This window comes from Orycteropus afer, unplaced genomic scaffold, assembly GCF_000298275.1.
Source record: "Orycteropus afer afer isolate SDZICR_OR568_19922 unplaced genomic scaffold, OryAfe1.0 scaffold00113, whole genome shotgun sequence".
NCBI classification, from domain to species: Eukaryota; Metazoa; Chordata; class Mammalia; order Tubulidentata; family Orycteropodidae; genus Orycteropus; species Orycteropus afer.
In genome coordinates this window covers 3465969-3491456 of record NW_006921700.1, presented here as the reverse complement: position 1 = coordinate 3491456, position 25488 = coordinate 3465969, and the positions used below count along the sequence as shown (strand labels likewise).

The 25488-nt window shown below is 39.0% G+C and overlaps 1 protein-coding gene across 1 annotated transcript in view; it reads right to left on the bottom strand.

Annotated features, from left to right (window-relative positions):
* DYM (dymeclin) overlaps positions 1-25488 on the bottom strand; it is a 490131-nt gene that overhangs the window by 179181 nt on the left and 285462 nt on the right. The window contains exon 14 of the mRNA XM_042781387.1: positions 7864-7966. Coding sequence (XP_042637321.1) covers positions 7864-7966 — 103 coding nt within the window. The remainder of the gene's footprint in view (positions 1-7863; positions 7967-25488) is intronic.

The following is a 25488-nucleotide window of genomic DNA, read 5'->3' as shown; positions in this document are numbered from 1 at the left end:
ATTGTGGTAAACTGTGGTCAATGACATGAGACAAAGTATATGTGAACTGCTGTACGGAAAGTGAATTTGCTCTGTAAATCTTCACCCAAATCACAATAATAATTAAAAAAAAAGACCTCTTTCAAGTGCTGAAGAGCAAAGATGTCTCCTTGAAGACTAAGGTATACCTAACCCAAGCTATGGTATTTTCAATCACTTCATGTACATGAGAAAGCTGGAGAATGAATAAGGAAGACCGAAGACGAGTTGATGCTTTTGAGTTGTGGTGTTGGAGAAGAGTACTGAAAGTACCACAGATTACTAAAAGAACTACTAAGTCTGCCTTGGAAGAAGTACAGCTGGAATGCTCCTTGGAAGCGAGAATGGCCAGACTTTGTCTCATCTACTTTCGTCATGTTGTCAGAAGGGACAATTCTCTGGAGAAGGGTATGATCCTTTGTAAAGTGGAGGGTCAACGATAAAGTGGAAGGCCCTCAACAAGGTGGACTGACATTGTGGCTGCAATAATGGGCTCAGGTATAGCAAGGATCATGAGGCTGGCACAGGACTAGGCAGTGTTTTGTTCTGTTGTACATGTGGCTGCTATGAGTCAAAGATTACTTGAAGGCACCTAACAACAACAACATTTATATGGAACTAAAAGAAAAAATGCTACCAGTACCTCTTGACTGTGCAAGATTTTGTTTTTTAAAAACATAAAGATCATATATAAATTAATACAGGAAGAAATTTAATAAATAAGCTTAAAAAGTAAAAGGAGCCCTGGTGGTGTGGTGGTTAATGTGCTCGGCTGCAAACTATAAGCAACTCAAACTACCAGCTACTCCCTAAAAGAAAGGTGTGGCGGTCTGCTTCTGCAAAAGATCATAGCCTGGGAAACCCTACGGGACAGTTCTATTCTATAAAGCAGCCATGAATCAGAATCGACTCTATGGTGAAGGTCTTGGTTTTTTTGGTTTAGCTTAAAAAGTACCCATGTTTATGACACAGTAGAAACTACTTTTTTCAGCCTAAGAAAATGGTCGAAGACTCTTTCAGTTTAGGACATCTGCCAGGGAACGCAGGTGTCCTGGGTGGGGCTTCGTATTGATCAATTAACTGATATTCAGTTTAATCAATTAGAATATACCTTCACTCTAACTAGGAGAAAAAAGACTGACCGACACCAAACTATTACAAAATATAAGAGAACATATATTTAATTGCTCTATGTATGTATGCATGTGAGTGTGTGTAATACAGATCTTGTTATAAATTGAATTTCATCCCCCAAAATATGTGTTGTAAATCCTAACTCCAAGCCTGTGATTATCATCTCATTTAGGTATGGTTTGTCTTTGTTATGTTAACGAGGCGGGATTAGTAGAGGGGGTGTTTTGAGGCAATCTCTTTGAGATATAAGAGATTAAATAAACAATCCAGCAAGCAGAGATGGGGGAAGAGAGATGCCAAGTCACCCAAAGACTGCCCAGGAGTAGAGGTTCAAAGGGAAAAGGACCTTCCTCTAGAGCAACAAGGAGCCTTCCCCTAGAGCTGGCACCCTGAATTCAGACTTCCAGCCTCTTAAACTATGAGAAAACACATTTTTATTTGTTAAAGTCATCTACTTGTGGTATTTGTGTTATAACAGCATGAGATAACTAAAACAGAACTTGGTAATCTTAGAGTGGGGTGCTGCTCTAAGAGATACCTAAAATGTGGAAGCAGTTTTAGAGTTGGGTAATGGATAGAGGCTGGAAGAGCTTTACCATTAAAAGCCAAGGAGCTCTGGTGGTGTACTGGTTAAGGCATATGCCACTAACCAAAAGGTTGGTGGTTCAAACCCACCAGCCACTCTGCAGAAGAAAGATGGGGCAGTCTGTTTCCATACAGATTTACAGCCTTGGCAACACAATGGGGGTTGCTATGAAACAGAATCGACTCAACGGCAATCAGGTGGGTTTTTTTTTTTAAATTTTTTATTTTGCTAATAAGGAAAGCCTAGACTGCTTTGAAGAGATTGTTGGTAGAATTATGGATATCAAAGGTAATTCTGGTGAGGGATAAGAAAGAAGTGAGGAGAGCTACAGAGAAAGTCTCTATCATCTTACAAAATATATTTGGTATCTGGGGCAATCTACTTCCATAGTGATACTGCCTCGGAAACCCAAGGAGGGGTCGCTATGAGTCGGGTCCGACTCGACAGCACATAACAACAACAACAATGGAACACATCTGGCACCAGCAACAGAATGTTGTTAGAAATGTGGACATTAAACGTGCTTCTGGTGAGGCTTTAAAAGAAAATGCTGTTGTTGTTTGGTGCTGTTAAGTCAGTTGACTCACAGGAACCCTACTATGCACCACCATAATCACTGCTATGTTTGAGCCCTTGTGCAGTCACTGTGTCAATCCTCTCTTTGAGGGTCTTCTTTCTCACTGACCTTCTACTTTACCAAGCATGATGCCCTTCTCCAGGGACTGGTCCCTCTTTAGTACAGGTCCAAAGTACGTAAGAGGAAGTCTCACTGTCCCTGCTTCTAAGAAGCATTCTGGCTACACTTCTTCAAAGACAGATTTGTTTGTTCTTCTGGCAATCCATGGTGTATTTAATATTCTTTGCTAAAACCATAATTCAAATGCATTAATTCTTTGTCCAGCTTATACATGCATATAAGATGAGTGAAAGTACCATGGCACACCTTTGTCCTCAAAGTCACATCTTTGTTTTTTAACACTTTAAAATAGTCTTCTGCACCAGAGCTTCTCAATGCAATATGCCTGTTATAGCAGCATGGATCACTAAGACAATCATATACACCAACGATTTTTAAACATTTTGGTCTCAAGACCCTTTTTATATTCTCAGAAATCACTGACTCCCTCAAAAAGCTCTATTTGTGTGGTTTATATGCACTGACACTTACCATGTTAGAAACTGAAACTGAAAGAAACTTTTAAATACAAGACTATAAGGACATATTCTATTAGCTGTCGTCACCGACATCATCATTCATCATGTAGTATTTGGAGAACTCGACCGTACACGTGAAAACCAAACCAAACTCTCTGCCATCAAGTCATTTCCAACTCACAGCGACCCCTCCTTGGGTTTCTGAGGTGGTATCTCTACGGAAGTAGATCATCCAGTCTTCCTTCCGAGGAGTGGCTGGTGGGTTTGAACCGCCAGCCTTCTGATTAGCAGTCAAATGCCTTAGGCACTACGCCATCAGAGCTCCTATACACACGTTGGAGAATGAAAATAAAAACGAGGCTTTGAGAACCATGGAGTATGTGGACATACAGTTTTGTAGCATTTTACCTGCTTAGCAAGTCAAGAATAAACTCCTACCTACTACTTATACTTCAACTCCTACCTACTACTTATACTTCTCCTGAGTTTTCTAATTTTGGTATAGTGCCTAAGGAACTTGACTGCTAACCAGAAGGCTGGCGGTTCAAACCCACCAGCCACTCCTCGGAAGGAAGATGGGGCAATCTACTTCCATACTGCCTGGGAAACCCAAGGAGGGGTTGCCATGAGTCAGGTCTGACTTAACAGCACATAACAACAACACAACAACAACTTTCTTTTGGCCATTCTCCTTTTGGTTTTTGTTGTTTTGTTTACTGCCTGGAGTTAGACTGTAGGGTCAAGTCCTACACAAAAATGTAAAAACCCTTTGATGATCAAAGGGCAATATAATTTAGTTCCTTAGAATGAAAGTTAAGATTCTTTTCACTGGAAATGTTGTTGTTGTTGTTATTTGCCATCAAGTCGGCCCCGACTCAAAGCGACCCCTCCTTGGGTTTCCGAGGCAGTTATCACTACGGAAGTAGGATTGCCCGACCTTCCTTCCGAGGAGTGGCTGGTGGGTTTGAACCGCCAGCCTCCTGGTTAGCAGTCAAGTGCCTTAGGCACTATGCTACCAGAAATCAGGGAAACAAAGTGTATGGAGACACTGTGACAATACTAATCATTTGTTTCCAGTGAATGATTCTCCTTAACAATTCTCTGCCGTACCTTTAATTATTTTAAATTTTGTAAAATCCTGATACAAGATGACGGAGCACAGCTTAGCTAACTTACACTTTGTTTGCTTCCCGGAAAACTTTATTACCCCTGTGGAGGCAGCTGAACCAGCTCTGTAGTGGGGGCTCTCTCTCTCTCTCTTCTTTCTCTCTCAGTCAGGGCTGGACTGCCATTTTTGTTTTATTTTCATGTAAGCAGCTGAGGCATTTTCCTCATTATCTAGAACCTGAGTGAAGGTTTCAGGTTTCCCCTGAGATAACTCAGAGAAACATGGTTTTACTCAAGTACTAATATTAATGTTTTTATAACTTGTTATTTGCTTTCTATGCTGTTACTCAACTGACTTGTGAATTATACAGTATAATGAGGATAAACATTTTCTTAATAAACTCAGAAACCTCCAGATAGACTGAAAGTACTCTGTGTACTACAGTGAGAAGAAAAACATATCTTTATTTTGAAGCACTTACTAAAACTCTTTGCTAATAGAGTCCATTCAGTCCTGCTGGAGAAAGTGTGCATCTGGGACTCCACTGCTGCATTAAGACCCTTTCATTTTCCCTTTCCAGCTTTTATAAACAAGTGGTCTAACGCATTAGTACAGGAAACACATTTTTTTGTGGTTATAGGCAAAGATACTTAACAAGTAATATTTTCAGGGAAGAAAAGGAAGGAATATATTTTATTTTCTCAGTTAATGATCAGTTTAAATGAGGACAGTAAGAACATAGTTTCAGTGTGCAAACCACTCTTTTGAGCAATGGAAATGACCAATAAAATCTGAGTTATCATGAAAGAAGAACATACTACAGTGCTAAATTGTAAGGTTACTAGTATTTGCTTTAATCACTCTTCAGTGGCAGGAGGAATGATTCACAGTTATCATCACGACTACTGAATTAGCCCTAAACCATCCTCTTCAGTTAATTCCGAGGAAAGGCAGCAGAATTCAAGTTCATAAACCCATTTGGAAAGCGTGATTTACAAAGTTGCATACACACAAATGTTAAAATAAGAACCATGAATGGCAGATTCCAAATGGAATTTTTCCAATATCTCTAGGAAGCAGATGCTCTAAGAAATTCATTTGTACTTAGTGAAAATTTCATGCAAGAAGAAAATAGTCAATCAGTAACTCTAAAAACCATAAAGTTCAATAGTAAAATTGACATGGTTGTTATGGATTCAAATTTATGCACTGTCCTTTCTTTGAAAACTCCATGATTGTCAAATACTATTACATATGGCTCATTTTCTCAAAGAAGTATCAATGTTATGAATCTGTTATACAAGGAGAATCCTGCTAGGGTAACTTAAAGTTGACTGCATGAATTCAATACATTTTTTGCAGAACAAATGACACAAGAATGCTACATAAATCAAATGATAACTGAATAAAAATAACAAAACATTTATGGATGAACTAAATTGAATTTCTTAATAAATATAATTTCCCACTGCCACCTGGCACCCAACTGAAGTTTCCAAGGAGCAATTAGAAAGAAGCATTTTTATTATCACAAGTCACGGCAAGTGTAACATTAAGGGAGCTATTATGCTAATTTTAAAACGTTAAGAACATTTAAGTGGCAGGAAAATTATGAAAGATACTTGATTTTCTTTTTTTACTACAGAAGTTCTTCAGAATCATAAATTCAATATACCTTCACGGGATAACAGACTATAACCCCCTCCACACACACATACCCTCTCTCTGTACATAAAGGAAAAAAAATAGCACCAGCCAGGCTGTGGCTGCACATGGCTATCTTTGTTTATCAGTGACTGATATCCGGACTGGGTGCTATTTCCACAGTCTCATATCAGTCAACCATTTAGAAATGAAACCAACCACAGGAAACAAGCAAAACAACTCTCCAGCTGTCTGGTATGCATCACCAATTAAGAATCAAAATTTAAAATTCTCTAAGTTTCCAGGATCAGTCCACTAAGGTGCCATCTGGTGATTTAGGTTGGTTCTTATTAGAACTTGATGACTACTTCTGTGATTTATGATGAGATTATTTTAGCATCCTTACAGAGGCCTACTTCCAAAACATAAGAAATATGTAGTGGCACTGCCCTAAAGGAACTCATCATGCTTTCTCCTTCTGTTATCATGTAACACTCCTAGTCTACTCCATCATCATCCTCTGAGGTCATCTTTCAATGGGGTAGAACAAAGGTAACTTGTCACCGCTATACTCTTCTGACCAGGGTTAACGAGACAAGGCTGGCACACTGCTAAAGGGGCAAGGAGGCTGCATCTCCTGACCTCCACTAACCCCACAAGGAGGAGAGAATCACCATCAGTAGCCCAAGGCTTATTCCTGCAAGGACAGACATGCTGCCTCCCTCCAACTCTTTCACCAAACTTGACACCAACTGTTCCTCCCGCAGCACTCACCACCTTTCTGCTGGGTTTGATAATTCACCGCAGTGGCCATACAGAACTCACAGATTGTGGAGTTTATGAGGGAAGCACCAGGCTACAATTCAAATTCAGGAACAACGCTCAGTCTCTCCTAGCCCGCCGTCTCTCAACCAACAATCTCCCACAATCTCTCTCCCAGCAGTGTATATCTCTCGGTCTCTCTCTCAGCAATGTGTCGCTCTTGCGTCTCTTTCCCAGCAGCACATGTCTCTCAGGAGCGCATGTGTCTCAAGAGCGCTTGTCTCTCAAGAGCGCGTGTCTCTCAGGAGCGCATTTCTCTCAGCAGCGCATCCTTCTCAGCCAGCAGTCAGAGAGACCTCTGTCTCTAATGAGGCCTCCTTTTGAGCCTGGCAGAGTGGCCAAACTAACCAATCATAACATCAGAATTCTAAGCACCTGAGAGACAGCAAACTTCCCAGAACACTGCTTTGTGCCACCCCTCAACAGAAATACCCCAGGTGGATAACTTTAGCAATCAGGAGCTCCTCAGTTGCTCATGGCAAATTCCACCTTGGAGTTTACAAAGACTTATGGGTAGAAAAGCCACACTAAGTAATTTACTATACCACACACACTGATCAAATCATAGCTAGTCAGATTCTTTCCCTGGATCTGAGAATTAGAACTTCAAAACTCATCACATAGCTAAAGGCACTAAACTCATAAAGAGATGTTATGGGGGTGGGCAAGGGTTGGGATTACTATTTTAGGTCCAAGTACATTGATGAGCAAATACACAAACCTGGGCTGTAGGAAACAGCAGAAGAATAAAGCCAAAGCAGAAAGCAGCAGAGACCACAGGAATGCATAGGAAAGAAGGATACAGGGAAAAGGTAACCACAGAAAGGAAGTAGGAAGAGAACTGTTACAATGCAGGGATTGCAATCAATGTCACAAAACAAAACGTACATGTATTGTTGAATGGAAAATGAATTTACTTTGCAAAGTGTCACCCAAATCACAATTTAAAAACAAACAAAAAAAGGCAGCAGGAACAGAGACCAGAAACTAAATAGCCCCGGAAAGACAAGATTATTCTTGAACACAAGCACTTTTCAATTTCAGACTCTAGTTTTCTGTGAAATCCAGATGTACATCCTCTACCTGAATTCAGTGAGAAACCCCTGCACACTTCCTACAAAACCTCTCCTTTTTTGTGTAACTAGTTTGAGTGGGTTTCTTGACTAAAATGTTAAGATCACTAATTCCTATTAATCAATAGTTTAGGATTGATAGTCCTTAACAGATTTTTAATATTCATTTCAAATTTTTCCTCAATTTGAGAAATGATACCTGAGTATTAAGTGTTTCTAGGGCACCAAGATTTCAGTCCATTTTGACAGAGAGGACTATTATTATTTATAAATTAAACAATGAAAGGAAATTTTTTTATTGACAAAGTAAGGTAACTACTTACATAATCTGGTAGAGGGACATCACTGGAACTCAGCGAACCTCTCAATGACTGTGTGGCTTGCTCCAAGACCTTGTTGTGTTTTTTAGACAGCAAAGAAAACAAACTGAAAAAACAAACAAAACATCCAATTACATCAGAAGAACTGAAATGTCTCATTTTCTAGGTCTTAAGTGGAATTACACAGTTTCACAGTTACTCTAAAATATACTGGTAAATGACCACCATCCTTTGTTCATGCTTCTGTTAATAAGGATTACCAGTATTATTTATGAAACAAAAATGAAGTCACGAGGATGTTTAAATTATTAGGGTTCTCAAAAAAAACCCAAAACTTTGACACCTTGAAATTATGTTTCAAACAGGTGAAATTTTTACAGATTACTACAGTGGAAAGAACAGTGGATAGAGATTTAGAACCCTGCAATGTGGACTGACTATGACTAAGTCAAAGTGTAATCTGTAACTAGTGACTTGAGTTTGTTGCATCTCATGTTTCTCACTTTTAAAAGAGTGTCTTGGATTCGATTGTTTCTCTAGTATAATATAGAGTCTGTGATTCTGTATTATAGCTATATATTCTTATTTCTCAAAAAAGAATTGACTTTAAACATATATAATTTAATATTTCTGTTTCTAGCCATGATGCATTAACTGGTACCAACCAATGCGTCTGCTGCAAACAACTAAAAACCTAGACAAAATCTATAGGAAACAAGTGTTTTCATCTGCTGTACAATATATCAAGTGCAGAATTGTGATCTTGAAAAAAAGAAAGAAAGAAATACAAGCCCCATAATCCCATAATAGTGAGTTTCTACTTTGAGGAACATTTCAAACCATCATTCAGAAAGTGAGAACCAAACAGTGAACAGAGGGCTGCGTTGGCGGCTCAAATTTACAGGGTGGAATACTAGAGAGGAGACACTTGTAAGAAAGGAGCTCCAGAAATCTGCACAAGTATCTTCTTGAGTAAAAAAAAACCAAACTCATTGCTGTCAATTCGGATCTGACTCATAGCGACCTCTCCTTGGGTTTCCCAGGCAGTATCACTATGGAAGTAGATTGCCCAATCTTCCTTCAGAGGAGTGGCTGGTGGGTTTGAACAGCCAGCCTTCTGGTTAGTAGTCAAATGCCTTAGGCATCACACCACCAGAGTTGTAATGTACAGAGAAATACCACACAGGGGATGACAATGAATAACTATTTAGAAGCTATGAACTGAACAGAGATTTTGGAGGCCACAAAAGGCTGAGAGATGTCAGAGTTTCAATCAGCCAAGGTGGTTATAAAACTCACTGAACACCATAGGCATTTACCTGGGTTCTCAGAAAGGCCATGCTTTATGAGTAATATGAGTAAGGCTATTCTAACCCAGAGTAAGGACTCTACTCTCTATGCACCCTAACAAAGTTAAAAGAACAATCTTCAAAGAACTAAAACTGATCTACAAGTAAATTAGCTATATGTCAGAACAAAAGAAGAATTTTTTTCTTATGCATTTTATTGAAATATAATTTATATACAGTGAAATACACAAAACTAAAGTGACATGGGTCAATGCATTTTTTTTTTTTTTCTTTTTTGCAGTGTTTCCTCCCCTCCCCTCTCATCCCTGGCAACCAACAAAGAAAGTTTCCCTCCATATATAAACCTTTCCTTGACCCTTGTGGACAATAAACTAATACTATATATGTCCTTCTGTGATTGACTTATTTCATAGCATAATGTCCTCCAAGTTCATCCATATTATGCGGTGTTTTGCAGACTCTACATTATTCTTTAGTGCTGCATGTTGTTGTTATGTGCTGTCGAAGCGGACCCGACTCATAGCAACCCCTCCTTGGGTTGCCGAGGTAGTATCACTACAGAAGTAGATTGCCCAACCTTCCTTCTGAGGAGCGGCTGGTGGGTTTGAACCACCAGCCTTCTGGTTAGCAGTCAAGTGCCTTAGTATGCTACCAGAGCTCCTGTTAGTGCTGCAAAGTATTCCATTATGTGTATGTGCTATAGTTCGGTCATCCACTCTTCTGCTGATAGGCACATAGGTTGTTTCCATCTTTTCGCTATCATTTATAGTGCTGCGATGAATATGACTATGTGTGTATCTGTTCTTGTCCTGGCTCTCACCTGTCTAGGATATATTTCTAGTAATGGGACTGCTGGGTCAAATGGTATCTCCAATTCCAGTTTTCTAAGGAATCACCACAATGCTTTCCACAGTGGTTGTATCACTTCACAGTCCCACCAGCAGTGTATGAGAGTCCCAATCTCTCCACATCCCCGTCATCATTTGTTATTTTCTGTTGTGTTGAACCTGGCCATCAGTGCTGAGGGGAGACAGTGTCTCGTTGTTTTGATTTGCATCTCTCTGATGGCCAGTGATTGTGAGCATCTCTTCACGTATTAGCTGGCCACCTGAATATCCTCCTTGGTGAAGTGTCTATTCATGTCTTCTGCCCATTTTTCAACTGGATGGTTAATTCCTTTGGTGTTAAGGCATTGGAGTTTTCTATAAATCTTAGAGATAAGTCCCTTGCCAGATATGTAATTATCAGCAAATATGAATTTGTTGCTGTCATTTTTGTTACATGTTTTTTCATGGTGTCAATTTCTTTAGAACAAAAAAACAATTCTTAAAGACAACAAAATTCATACACCAACAATGTGGCATCCATAATTTCAAGCAAACAGTGAAAATTACTAGACATGTGATGAAGCAAAAAAATATGACTCATAAAAGGAGAAAAATAAATTAGCCAATAGAAAGAGAACCTAGAAACACTGAAATTAACAACTATTTTAAAGTGTTGAAAAATTTAAAGAAAAACATGAACATAATGAGGAAACAGATGGGGAATATCAATAGAAATGGAAATGTTCTGGCATACAGTTATTTTACTTGTAGATCAGTTTTATCTCTTTGAAATCTGTTCATTTAGCTTTGTTAGAGCGCATCCAGAGTACAGTCCTTACTCTGGGTTAGAACAGCCTTACTCCTAAAAGAGGTTGGTTTTTTTCCCCTCCAGTACCCTTATTCTATCACCTATGTTGGCTTTTTGGCTACACTCTGTTTTATTTTTTCAGTCATTGCCTGACTTTACATTATGCATATTTAACTTATCACAATCTACCATAAGTTAATATTAAATTAATTCACATATAACGTAAGAAACTTGCAACACTACACTTCTCTTTCCCTCAGTGTTCAAATGTTCTACTTTCACTGAAAAAGAATGGAAGTAATCTATGTTAACTTTCACTACTAACTTAAGAAAATTATTAAGACCTAGGAGCTCTGATGGAAGAAACATGGGGCAATCTACTTCCGTAGTGATACTGCCTCGGAAACCCAAGGAGGGGTCGCTATGAGTTAGGTCCAACTCGATGGCATATAACAACAACAACAGGAGCTCTGGTAGTGTAGTGCCTAAGGCATTTGACTGCTAACCAGAAGGCTGGTGGTTCAAACCCACCAGCCACTCCTCAGAAGGAAGAATGGGCAATCTACTTCTGTAGAGATACTGCCTCAGAAACTCAAGGGGGGGGGGGTCGCTATGGGTCAAAATCTACTCAACAGCAGTTAGTTTGGTCTTTTTTTGGTTTTAGGAACCAAAGCAAAAAGGATTTGAAATTATTTTCTTTGGAAAAGAAAGGCTAGTTTGTTCATTTATTTTTAAAGTGAATACTAACAATCTGTTCTCCTTGTTAGTAAATCAAACAAGAAAGTGAACTTCAACCAAAACATAAGATATTTCAGTTGGATATGATGAAAAATTTTACTACTAGGGGCATGAAATGTTGAAATAATCCACTCAACAAGCTATAGATACTGCTCCTCAGTTATCTTTAAGAAGTTCAATTTAAGAACAGATTTGAGGTCACGTCTAGTTTCCTGATTATCATGAATGAGAAATACAGAATTCACACTTACTTCAAGTGTTCATTCTTACACAATTTAATAGCTTTTTTTTCTCAGATCTTATAAGCTAGAGCTTTCAGAGATTTTGTTTTGTTTTTTTTACTTTCTAATTTTGACTTCCCTCTAGCATTTTTATGATAAAATGACCTGAACTTATGAGACATGACTAGCAAACTGCTCAATGAGAAAAGTATCTTTTGCAAACGAAAACCTTTGCATTCAAAGGAGTAGTTCCAGCTTAATCCTATAAAGTGATATACACATGATGTTTGTGCACAAATGGCTAAATATGACTTTTAAAATAAGTGAAATTGATAGTCAAATCTGTTTAGCATTCAATAGTCAGAACAGAGCTGCCAGAATACTGTTTAAAATTATAAAAAGAGAAGATTTTCCTTTATATATGAGAATGTTAATTATAAATTGGTTTAACAAAAGAAAAAACTGAAAACTATCAAAATATTAATCAAGAATACAACAGATTAATAAACTGTCAATAAATACAATATAGCAGTTTGAAATTATCTAAAGCTACATGTATCAATATGGATAAATCTCAAAAATAATGCTGAATAAAAAACAAACACAAACCCTTATACAAGAATGTGAACAAGATGATATTAAGATAAACACAGACTGTATTACGTATCTTTTATAGATAATGAATAACTTAAAATACATTTGAAAATGATCAACCCTACCTGTAGGGTACCCATCATTACCTGAGAAGGGAAGGAAGGGAACAGAACCAGGGAGGAAAGCAGGGGGCTCAGAGAGACACATGTCATGTTTTACTGGTTACACTGGACATGTAACACACGATTAGTCTTTGTTTTTCTTGCCTGAAATTATATATTTTAAAAAACTTCACTAAAAGAAAATGTTAAACTGAAGAAAACAGAGCCCCTGCCGACAGACAACACTTCACAAATGAAAGAAGCACACAGAAAGAATGCGTGTGGTCAGTTCAAACTAAGACCTGCCCCCAAACCACAAGCTGTTGGGAACGACTCCAGTTTAGGGTACACAGGTGGTAGCAGCAGATGAGAGCAGAAATGAAGGCAGCCTGGAAACAGACCATGAAGGGCTGCTTAAAATCCGGGATGTTGCAGAGATTAAGAAGCTAATGAAACGCCAACCTTACAAAATGATGAACAAGACAGTGTTGTTTGCTCCTAAGCAGCTCAAGTCTAGTGAGATAAGAAAAAAATGGCTCTAAAACTGGAATCAGAACCTGCCATGGGTTTGAAGAGAATGATGCAGTGGCAGAGGATGGCTGAGGGGCTTACTAGTTGGGAAGAGCAGAATAGAGGGAAAGCAAAGGGAGAGGAAATGTAAGCACCAACAGCTAATAAGGCTTGAACAGCGAACGCTCATAGAGGTGAGAGGTGGCAAGAGATGAAGACGGCAAGACAGGAAGGGGCAAATAATAAAGGGCCTATGTACCAACCTAAGAGGTTTGCATTTCATCTTGTCTAGTAGTGAGACAGCACTTAGTAGGTCAAATATTTACAAAGACCCATTATGTGCCAGGCAATGTACAAGTTGCCTGGGGTACAAAGGCAAACAGAAGCAACCCATCTCTACTCCCATGGAGGGCCCAGTCAGGTGAGGGGGAATATACCTACACTGATGGCTCTACTGTCAGTGTGATGATGCAAATGAGCACAGAGTGTTGTAAGGACACAGATGCACCTGCCCAACTGTATCTGAAGGCAGGAACAGGAAGTTATTTCTAGAGATGATGCCTGAACTGAATCTTAAGGAATAATTAGGAGTTAGCCAAGCAAATGAGACATTGGTAAAGGTGATCTGGGCAAAGAAAACAGTGTCAACTATGGCAGGGAAATACGAGCACTGTTGGTGTAGAAAGAGCATAGCAGGCACATTCATAAAGTGTTAAGTACAGTGTTGAACACAGCAGGTGATAAGGTGAGGTGGTAGTGGGGATAGTGCATAAAGTGCCACTTATGTCTCACTTAGACCTTGGACTTCATCCTGAAAGCCAGAGGTATTTTATGACAGCAGAACTGCAATATGAAAAGAAGATAAGGGTGTAGACAGAGGGCAGGCAGGAATAGTGGCTGATTACTCTTTGTTCATCTGTGTCTTAATCTCTCCCCTTATGCTCTCCAATTTCATGGTGGCCATGCAGTCCTTGCCATAAAAGCCCAGGGCTCCTAAAACCACTGACCTGAGCAAGTGTACAACAATTAAATTTGGGTTTTAGAATGCTTCCTCTGACTCTAGAAGGAGGGATGGACAGAAGATGGTAAAAGAACAAGAGTGGAAACAGAAAGATCCTTTAGGAAATTTTTATATTACTAAAAGTGAAAGATGAAGAGGCCTTGAGCTAAAGCCAATATGAGTTATTTGGAAGGCAAAACAGACAATACAGATAGTGAAAGAAGGAAATCACAGTTTCAGTAACTGAGGTTTCTAAGCTGGGGAAGTGAGTAGCTGGCTGAACGTGACAGGAATGTTAGGAATATGAAAAGTAGACTTGAAGGAGAGGGCGAGGGTACAGGAAGATGAAGAGTTGTGTCTTGAACAAAATGACAACAGCAGCAGCAGCTAAGACTTATATAGTGCTTATTTTATATCATCAAAGACTCATAGGAGGTAGGTCCCATTATTATCCATCCCTTTTTCTTTAATGGATAATGGAATGGAGGCAGAGAAAGGATAAGGAATTTGCTCATGGCATATCACTACTAAGTAATGGAGTCAGGAGTCATATGCAGGCAGGCAAGCTCCAGAATCTGTGGTCTTAGCAATTCTACCATGAAACCTAGATGTGCTCAGGGGTCACGAGCGAAGACTGTTAGAAATATCCAGGTGGGCAGTTCAGAAACACTAATCTGATGCTCAAGAGAGAAGTGAGGAGAAATTTTAGGGTTATCAACGTCGGCTGAAATCACAAAAGCAGAAGGGATGACCCACGAATGTGTAATGCAGGAAAAGAAGTAAAAGAACTCCAAGAGAGTTCAAGGCTAAAAGGACGAGCAGAGCACAGGCAGCTCATAAAGGCTGCTGACAGCCAAAGGCAGAAGCAGGAGAACAACTCCAAGAGAAAGATGTACCGCTAGCCAAGAGAATCATTTCCAGAAGGAGCAATCTTCACTGTCAAAACAACTGAAAGCAGGGACACAAACAAACACTTGCACACCAGTGTTTGTTGCAGCATTATTGACAATAGTCAAAGGTGGGCACAACCAAAGTATCCATGAACCAATGACTGAAAAGACAAAACTTGATATATACACATATGGAGTATTATTCAGCCATAAAGAGAATGAAGTTTTGATACATGCTACAACATAGATGAACCTTTAAAACATTATGCTGTTGGAAATACATCAGTCACAAAAGGACAAATATTGTATGATCTCACTTACATGCAATATGCAGATTAAGCACCGAGATCAAAGCTCATTAGTGGTTACTAGGAAACTGGGGGGATTTTCTTTAAGGAGGATATTGAGAAGGGTGATAAAAATTTTGGAAACAGATAGTGGTGACTGTTGCACAGCAGAGTGAATGTAATAAATATCACTGAATTGTATACATAAAAATGTTTTGTTACATGTATTTCACCACAATAAAAATAGAAAATCTGTCAAATGGTGAAATAGGCTTAAAAAAGTCAAATAGTGTCAATGGATTTGGTACAACAGAAGAAATCAATAGTGATTTTATCAAAAACCATTTTCAGTAGTGTGGATGAGGCAGTGGTTGAGAAGTAAATAAGATGTGAGAAGTACAGAAGGTAGGTGTAGACTCTTCTCTTAAGAAGTATGGCAGTGTTGGGGAGCAGAGAGCTAGAGTAACACTCTAAAGGGAAGGTGCTCAGGGAGAAGCTCAATTACCAGGAGGTGGAGGGGGGGAGGTCTCGCAGATGCTTCCCACTGGAGCCTTGCCAATCCTTGCAACTTTTAGGCCACTTTCCTCCATGCCTTAGTGCTTCCTTCTAGTATACTCATAATCCTTATTACTGGGGAAATGAGAAGTACTTCAACTCCAGAAAGAATGAAAATAGTTGATTTACTTGATAAAGAAACTTAGGTATAAAGAGTTGGATAGTTCATCCAAGGTCAAGGCTATATAGAGTAATGAATACAAAATTTTCATAAATCCTAAAGAGCAATTAAAATGTAAAAAAATACAAAGAATTATTAAAATTATGACAGAGCTGTGGCTGGAAATCAAGTCTCCTAAGGGCCAAGCCTCATGTTCTCTCCTCTGTGGACAATGATTCTTTCTATATGCAGAAATAGAAATAGGTGCTGGCAAAGAATATTGAATAGACCATGGACTGGCAGAAGAATGAACAGCTTTGTCTTGGAAGAAGTACAGTTAAAATGCTCCTTAGAAGTGGGGATAGTGAGATTTCACTGCATGTACTTTGGACATGTTATTAGGAAGGACCAGGCCCTGGAGAAGGACACCATGCTTGGTAAAGTATAAACCAAACAACCAAACTCACTGCCGCCAAGTTGGATCTGACTGATAGTGACCCCTCCTTGGGTTTTCAAGGCGGTATCACTACAGAAGTAGATTGCCCAATCTTCCTCCTGAGGAGTGGCTGGTGGGTTTGAACTACCAGCCTTCTGGTTAGCAGTCAAATGCCTTAGGCACTATGCCACCAGAGCCCCCTGGTAAAGTATGTTGTTGGTAAAGTATAGGACCAATGAAAAAGAGGAAGATCCTCAATGAAATCTATCGACACAGTGGCTGCAACAATGGGCTCAAACATGGCAACAACCGTGAAGATGGTGGAGGACTGAGCAGTGTTTCGCTCCCTTGATACAGGATTGCTGTGAATTGGAACCAACTCGATGGCACCTAACAACAACAATAAGCAGAAAACACCTTCTTCCTTTTTGCCCCTCCTTCGAGGTACAATGCAAATGCTATCGATCCCATACCCTCTGTGAGAGCTTTCTCTAACCTGAGCTCTCAGCCTCTGAATGACAGTAACCTCCAACACTCACTGACACTATAATATATTCTTTCTTATATTATGGTTCCCTTACTTTTTGGGTTCTATTTATGTATATTATTAAGGTGTAATTTATACACAATATGATTTACTGATTTTAAGCATACAATTTTATGAAAAAGGTAAAGAAAAATGTAATTCACCACCAGAATCAAGATACAGAAAAATTCTATTACCCCCAAAAGTTCCACAGTTGATCGATCCTTCCTCCAACAGCACTCCCTTCCCTCCTCCCTAGTCTGTTTTCTGTGATTCTAATTCTGCCTTGTCTAAAATTTCATGTAAAGGGAATCATACCATATGTACCCTTTTGGGTCTGGCTTCTCTCACTCAAGATAATGCTTTTCAAATTGACCCATGTTGTTTTGTGTATCTGTAATCCATTCTGTTTTATTGTTGCATAGTTTTCCAGTGTATGGATATACTTCAATTTATTATTAGCTGATGGACATGTAGGTTGCTTCCAGCTTGGGGCTATTATAAACAAAGCTGCTATACACATTCTCATACAAGTTTTTGTGTGAATATATTTCACATGTCTTAGTTAATACTAAGGAGAGGGATTTCAAGGTTGCATAATTACCTCAAACTTATAGGGACGGGGCTTCACATCAACCATGAGGAGAACTGGACTTGTATCCCTTGGAATCTGTAAGGCAGAAGAGCTAGTGCCTGACTCTCATCATCTGAAATCTAAATGGGAGAACTGGCTGGAACTGTCTCTGTCTGGTGACGGAGTGGAGAGAAGGCAATTTTGCGAGTCACTTCTTTCCACTGCTGGTGAGGTGAAATTATTGTTTTGCACAGACTGGATGTCTCTGCAGGTGTGGTGAGAGCCCAACAGAAAAGGTTAGTGGCTAAGGGGATAATTTTAAGTGATCAGCTTGAGGAGAGGTACTATCTCTGTCAAAATGCCCATCAGAGAATTTCCAAGGAACCTGCAAATGTGTTCCCTGACAGAAAGTCAGCTTTGGATAGCCACTACAGAGTACCAATGTCAGATGACAACTGTACCCACCCTGTAAGATCTGGAGAGGTCAGAGAAAGAAGACAGTGGAAGTGGGCAGGAAGGAGTGAAAAAGAGAAAAGGAGCTGAGCACATCTTACTCCTATTCTTCCACTGTTGGTTCCAAGTCTGAGGCACCTCAAGCTGGGGGAGGAGAACAGACAGAGTTTGAAATTTTGATTATTACTTTGAACTGGAGGAGTGTAATCACTCTACTGGATGGAGATTTTTAACTGCTGATATGATTACTTGGATGGAAAGTAACTAAAAAGCCTATAGGGCCTAAGACCTGTTCAGCTCTTTTATTTCATTTTCCCCATTTGCTTTAGGTACTCTCTATCCAAAAGCAATTTTCAGAGTCCTTTCTGACATCCACTTTGGCCTTTTCTTCCTTTCCTGTCTTTTAAATGACCTTTTGCATTCTTCATGCATGATGCTCTCAATGTTATCCCACAACTCATCTGGTCTTTGGCCACCAGTATTCAATGTATCACATCTATTCTTCAGTAGGTCTCTAAATTCAGGTGGGATGTAATCAAGATTGCATTTTGGTTCTTGTGGATTTGTTTTAATTTTCTTCAGCTTCAAGTTAAACTTGCATATGTGCAATTGATGATCTCTGTTCCATGGTCAGCTCCCAGTCTTTGTTCGACTGATGATACTGAGCTTCTCTATCGCTTCTTCCCACAGATGTAGTCAGTCTTATTCCTGTGTATCCCATCTGGCAAGATCCACATGAACAGTTAGTGTTTACGTTGTTGAAAAAAGGTATTTGTGATGAAGAAGTTGTTGGTCTTGCAAATTCTGTCAGGTGATCTCTGGCATCATTTCTATTGCCAGGGCCATATTTTCCAACTGCTGATGATTTTTGTTACCAACTTTCACATTCCAGTCATCAGCGATAATCAATACATCTTGATTGCATATTTAGTCAACTTCATACTGCAGCAGTTGGTAAAAATTCTCAATTTCTTCATCTTTGGCTTTAGTGGTTAGTGCATAGATGTGCATAACAGCAGTATAAACTGGTCTTCCTGTAGCCATATGGAAATTATCCTGTCACTGACAGCGCTGCACTTCAGGATAGATCTTGAAATGTTCTTTTTGACAATGAACGGGAAGCCATTGTTCTTCAATCTGTCATTTCCAATGTATTAAACCATATGATTGTCTGATTCAAAATGGCCAATACCAGTCCATTTCAGCTCACTAACGCTTAGAATATTGATCTTTATGTGTTCCATTTCATAAATGACAACTTCCAATTTTCCTAGCGCCATACTTTGTACATTCCATGTTCTGATTATTAATGAATATTTGCAGCTGTTTCTTCCCACTTTGAGCTGTGTCTCATCAGTAAATGAAGGTCCTGAAAGCTTCACTCCATCTGTGTCATTAAGGCTGACTATTTTGAGGAGGCAGCTTTTCTCCAGTCATATTCTGAGTGCCTTCTGACCTGAGGGGCTCATTTTCTGGCACTGTATCAGACAATATTTTACTGCTATCCATAAAGTTTTCCAGTAATAAATTAGACAGTGTTTCACTGCTATTCATAAGGTTTTCAGTGGCCAATTTTTCTCAGAAGCAATTTTTTCATAATTGAGATTATAGGTACCTGTAAAATAAGACTGATTATGGCATTTCAATTATAACCAACCATTTTTGTATGAGGGTTTCAATGGGAGAAATAAAATTCAGTATTTAATTTCTCTTATTTAGAATATAACTTCTCAAGGTGAGGAGTCACTAGTATATACATAAACATTTCTGAATATGAGTAACTTGTTAACTAAAAACAGCATAGAGGGCCTCTCTGCATTTGTGTAAGTCAGTCTTTAAGTCACTGACTCTCCAGGTATCTTTTGATCTGATAGAAAAGGGCAAGGAGATCCAAATTTAGAGTTCCCTATTTCTTTGGTTTATATGGGTCATTCATAAGGCTGTTTATACATCAAGAATTGTATATGCATTCTTTGTACTTGGTTAGCTTTAAAAAGGCTAAAGAAGAGTAAAATCTTAAAAATAATATTTTTAATATATACCCAAAACAAGATTCAAAACAGGTTTTTTTAAAAAAAGTAGTAACAGTAGTGTGTATTGTGAATGTATACCTGAGAAACAGAGTAATACATAACCAAAGGAAACTTGGTTAAAATAAACAGATTTGTTTATGTGACAGAGCAGAATGCATCGTTTGTGGTTTTGTGGTAACAAAGAAATCATCTACAAATTGTAAAAATTCTTCAAATCTAAACTCTTTCACTAAGAATCTTTGTAATATAAAGAATTTAATAGGTTTAAAACAAAGAAGAAATGATTACACAGTAAAATTAGTAATAATATTCCCATCACTTTGAGCGTAATTCAGTCATGGCTAGTAGGGCTAAAGATACATTTACATGTAATTTTCCTTTAAATGGCATGAGGAAACAAGAAAAAATTTTACAGAACAATTTGAGGTGGAAGGGTGAGGTTAGGAGCTTGCCCTACCAGATAATAAAACATGCTAACATGCATTAAACATTGTGTTATTGGCACAAGAGTAGATGAATAAATCAACAGAACAGAATATAATTTAGAAATACACTGATCTCAGTGGTAAAAGCTGACTAAATAATAAGTGATGTTAGATGATAATTAGGAGCTCTGGTAGCGTAGTGGCTAAGGCACTTGACTGCTAACCAGAAGGCTGGCAGTTCAAACCCACCAGCCACTCCTTGGAAGGAAGGTTGGGCAATCTACTTCTGATAGATTAATACTGCCTCGGAAACCCAAGGAGAGGTTGCTATGAGTCAGGTCCGATTCAACGGCACATAACAACAACAACAGATGATAACTGGAGAACTGGCCCAGGAGGTTGAACATCCAACTAACAGGATTGTTATTTGGAAAAAAAAGGTGGAATTCTTCCTTATTTCATACAGAGAACACACACACACAGAAAATACAGGATAACTTTTTGTAACTTAGGGGGCGGCAAAGACCTGCTGCTAAGCGTGACACAAGACCCAGATTTGAATACCATTTTAAGGACTCTGGCTTTTCCGTTAAGTGAAAATGGAGAGCCACTTGAAGTTTTAAAATAGAGAGGTGACCTGTTCTGATGTACATTTTTAGAAGGGCATTCTACCTATTGTCCTGAGAAAATAAGAGGGCAAAGGTGGAAGGTGAGCATCCAGTAAAATGCCACTGCCAAAGATGACAGCAGTGACGTCGTGAGGAGAGGCAGACTCTAGACAGATTGTGAAGGCAAAGCCAAAAGGGTTTGCTGCCAGACTGGATCTGGGACATAAGAGAAAGAGAAGAGTCAAAGATGTCATCAACATTTTTGATTTAAGCAAATGGAAGAATTGGCTTATCATTTACTGAGATGGGAAGACTCAGGAGAGAAGGGAGCAGGTTCCAGGGAAATAAAAAGCTTTGGATGTGGTGAGTTTGAGATGCCTATTAGTTATCCAAGTGCAGGTCTCAAGCAGACAGCTGGATGTATCAATGTGGCTTCAGGGAAGAAATAAGGTTAAAGATAAACATCTGGGAACTATAAATATATAACCAAAGGAGCCCTGGTGGCAATGTGAATCACTAAGCTGCTAACTGAAAGGTTGGTGGTTTGAACCCAATCAGTGGCTCTGTGGAAAAAGACCTGGCAATCTGCTTCCATCAAGGTTAAAAAACCAAAACCAAACTCACTGCCGTTGAGATTCAACTCATAGCGACCCCTCCTTGGGTTTCCAAGGCAGTATCACCACGAAGGTAGATTGCCCAATCTTCCTTATGAGGAGTGGCTGGTGGGTTTGAACTGCCAGCCTTCTGGTTAGCAGTCAAATGCCTTAGCCACCAAGCCATCAAGATTACAGCCAAGAAAACCCCAGGGAGCAGTTCCACTCTGTCATATGGGGTTGCTGTGGGTCGGAATTGACTCGATGGCACCCAGCAGCAACAATAAACACATGATCAGGATTTCCAGTCACGGCAATGGATGAGAAAACTCAGTGAACAGTACAGACAGAGAAAAGAAGAGAGGCCAGAGAAAGCGGAAATCTCAGCCAGAAGTGAAAGAAGACCAGGAGCGAATCAGTTCACATTCTAGAGCTCCAGAAAGGCATGAGCATTAGAAAGATGTGTCACCAGAGCTCCTATTAGAAAGACCAGGTATTAGATAGTGGGGTGTAAGCAAGGTCAAATACAAGAAGACAGACCTTCAGTCCTCCTTCCCTTCCCCCACTCCAGCAGGACAACAGTGCCCATTCTCAAAAGGGTGAACCAGAGAGATTCTGGACATAGGGACAAGACTCACCTGAGGATGGGAGTATGATACTGAAATAGTGATTAAAACTTTAGATCACTGTTTCAGTATCATACTCCCGTCCCCAGTTGCCTCTGGTTTCATCCCCTCAATCAGTTCAGAAAACATCATCAGCTCAGTTTGTGTAACTGAGGAAAATACTAGAAGATTCCTGTCATTAGAAACAGAAAAGTATAAGACAAAAAGATCCATGGATATTGATACTTAGGGATTCCTTAAAGAAACAGTCCAATTGGAGCACCTGAAAATGAAGTCCAACCCAAGGACAACCAACTTCCAATCAGTTCTCTCGTGTGTCACTTCTAAATAGGAACTCTCTGCCAAGGATCACCAGAGAGAGCCACTAAAATGACAAGCAAAACAATAAGAAAGAAAAAAGAAACCTAGATAAAAAGACACTGCAGGAAGCAAGTGAAAACTTCCAAACTGTTGTAATTACTAAGCCCAAGGAGAAAAGCAGATGTATGCAGGTACAAAACCAGAGGGAGGCTACCTACGAAGGAATACCAGAGAACAAAAAGAACTCTTAGGAAATGAAAATACGAGAGCAGAAATGAAAATGTCAACAAAAGGTTGGAAAACAAATTTGAAGAAGTCTTCCAGGAAGTGGAACAAGAAGACAAAGAGGAGGAAAACAGTGATGCCAATTAAGGAACCAGTCCACAAGTTCTAACATCCAACTAAGTACATTTTTAAAAGGAACATGGAAAATGGAATGAGAGGAGGACATTATTAAAAATTAATTCAAGAAAAGTCCTCAAAGTTGAAAAATATTAATTTCCAGAATGAAAGAGCCTACCAAGAATCCAGATTTTCAGATTTTGACTAAATTTGGTCATAAATGCTATTTAGCAAGAATGTCCCTGGATATGTGGAGGTAAATTAAAAATTGGTAATTTATCTCAAAATAAAATATTTGCCCCTGATTTTAACTTACTTTTATACTTATTTCATGGATAATATAATTTTAAAACTGTATATGAGTCGGGTCTGACTCGAAGGCACATAACAACAACAACAACAACAACATATCCTTATATACATTCAGGTGCAATGAAAGACCTAAATTATTTACAGTAATTTCTCTTTTGCACTAAAACCATGTTCAGTAAATAACAGAAACAGATTTTTTGACTTGAAAGAATTTAGGGTGTTTTCTCCATCACCCTTTTTTTTCTCCCCTGAGGAAACTGCATCCCAAGCAGATAACACACCTAATTCATTTCTTTAAAAATAGTCCATAAAATGGTATGACTCATTTATGGAAATAATTTGGATTCAAATAATATTTAATGACATACTAATTTAATGTTTAAAATACCAATTTAATATTTGTCTCGTACAGAGCATAAGAGGAGCCAGGACAAACAGTTTAGAAGTTATCCTCACAAGTCGTAAGGGACTTCCAAGGTGTAAAGAAACTTCCTCTCAGGGGAAATCTATCAAATAAAGCATGTCTACTATATGTCATATATTATGAAGATCACAGGGAACATGATACTGAGGTAACTATGTTTGGAAAATTCTACAGAATGCCTACATTTATATTATGGTATAATTTATAAGGAAGATATTTTGCAGGTCCAGGGGTCTAACTAGAACTTAGGGACTTATTTTTGCTTAGCCTTCACTCTTTAATGTAATAAATATAACTAGTCTTTAAGAAGGCTATAGGAATAACAAATCTTAATTTTCAACTCATGCTAGCCTCATTTCTGTCAAAAAAAATCTTAAATCTATGCACAGTATGATGAACATGGCCAGTGCCATTGAATTGTACATGTAAGAAATGGTGAATTGGCTAGTCTTTTGATATATATATTTTCCACAAGATAACAATTTAAAAAAGAAATCTTAGATCTGTAAAAGCCCTATCCATTTATTTCAACTTGCTTTCCATGTTTGTGTATTTAATTACCAATTTATACTTGTTCTACATATTTTGACATAAAACACCCTTTATCTTTTGTTTGCACATTTATTCTGTTTCTTCTATGAACATAATCTCAAGGACACAGATGTCCTTTCTATTTTCCTCTGATTCAACTTTTCAGCAATGACTCTTGTATATTTCTGGGGTGTGATGGATCGCTTTCATTTGGCCTTTCTCACCATGGCCTTGTAATTCTTAACAAATGACTGAGTGAGATTATGCAAACAAGGTGCTTATGGCCCACCAAGGGAAGAGTTATTAATGCAACTAAGGTACATAGCATCTTTGTGGGGGTGGAATTATGCAAATAAGGTATATGGAATCCTAACAAGAGGACTGGACAGTTATCCTGCTAGGCTTATAATGAGCTATTTCAGAGGTGGAAAGGGTTCACAATCACCAAGAAAGAAAAGCCGGGAGCAGAGCATGTCCTATGAACCTGGGGTCCTGTGCTGAGAACCTCCTAGACCCAGAACCCAGAGAGAGAACAGGATGGAAAGAAATGGCAGCAAGTGCAGCAGCAGAACCAGGAGATAATATGGAGGGCTTCCCAGCCCACATAGCAAGAAAGCTGAGTGCCTTCAGCAGGAGACGTGCTGGTAGAATAGATGCTTCTGGGCACTTATCAGTGGAGTTAAAGAGCTTCGTAACACTTGCCTGAGCAGGGCAGAGACCAGGCCAGCACAAGAGGCCCAAGGTGCCAAGGCCCAAGGGCCAAGGCCACAGGGGAAAGGCCTGCCCGTGAGCACAGTCAAAAAGCTATCTGACCAAAGAGCTGTATCCTAATTCCTTCTTGATCCTGAACTGTAACCTGTTATTTCCCTAATAAACCCCATAAGTAAGTTTTGTCTGTGAGTTCTGTGTGGTCATTGCTATGAATTATTGAATGCAGCAGAAATGTAGAGAGTGCCACAGGAGGGGCAGTTAGTGTCAACTGGTTAAAAAAAAAAAAAAAACCATTGCAGAGAGGAGGTGTGTCTGACCTCTGCTTCACAGGAATCAGTTTTGGGATGACACTGATGGTGGTTCTCTCTCCTTCTTGTGAAGTCAGAGCACGTCAGACACACCCACCATGCCATTTTTACACTACCAACAGGACTAGTGGGTTAGTCATCCCTCTCCCTATTTCTTTTTTTAAAAATATCTACTGACCACTTAATGGTGAATGAAATATCCTTTGAGCTCAAGTTTAAAAATACTTTTTAGAAAAACCAAGAAAGCAAATATAGATTTATAGTAATTTATAGGAAACTCACATATCCTGAACTATAGGAGCAGCCTCCTTTCCCACCTCTAAAGACAGAGATCCAAACCACAAGCAAAGAAAGATTTCTATGCATGAAATGGTTATTGATGCCCAAAGGAAAGTCAACTAAATTTAACTCTTAAATTTGATTATTAGATTCATCAGCTAAAACTTCTAAATAATTAAAGGAACTAATAAGGTGTGTGTGGGGGA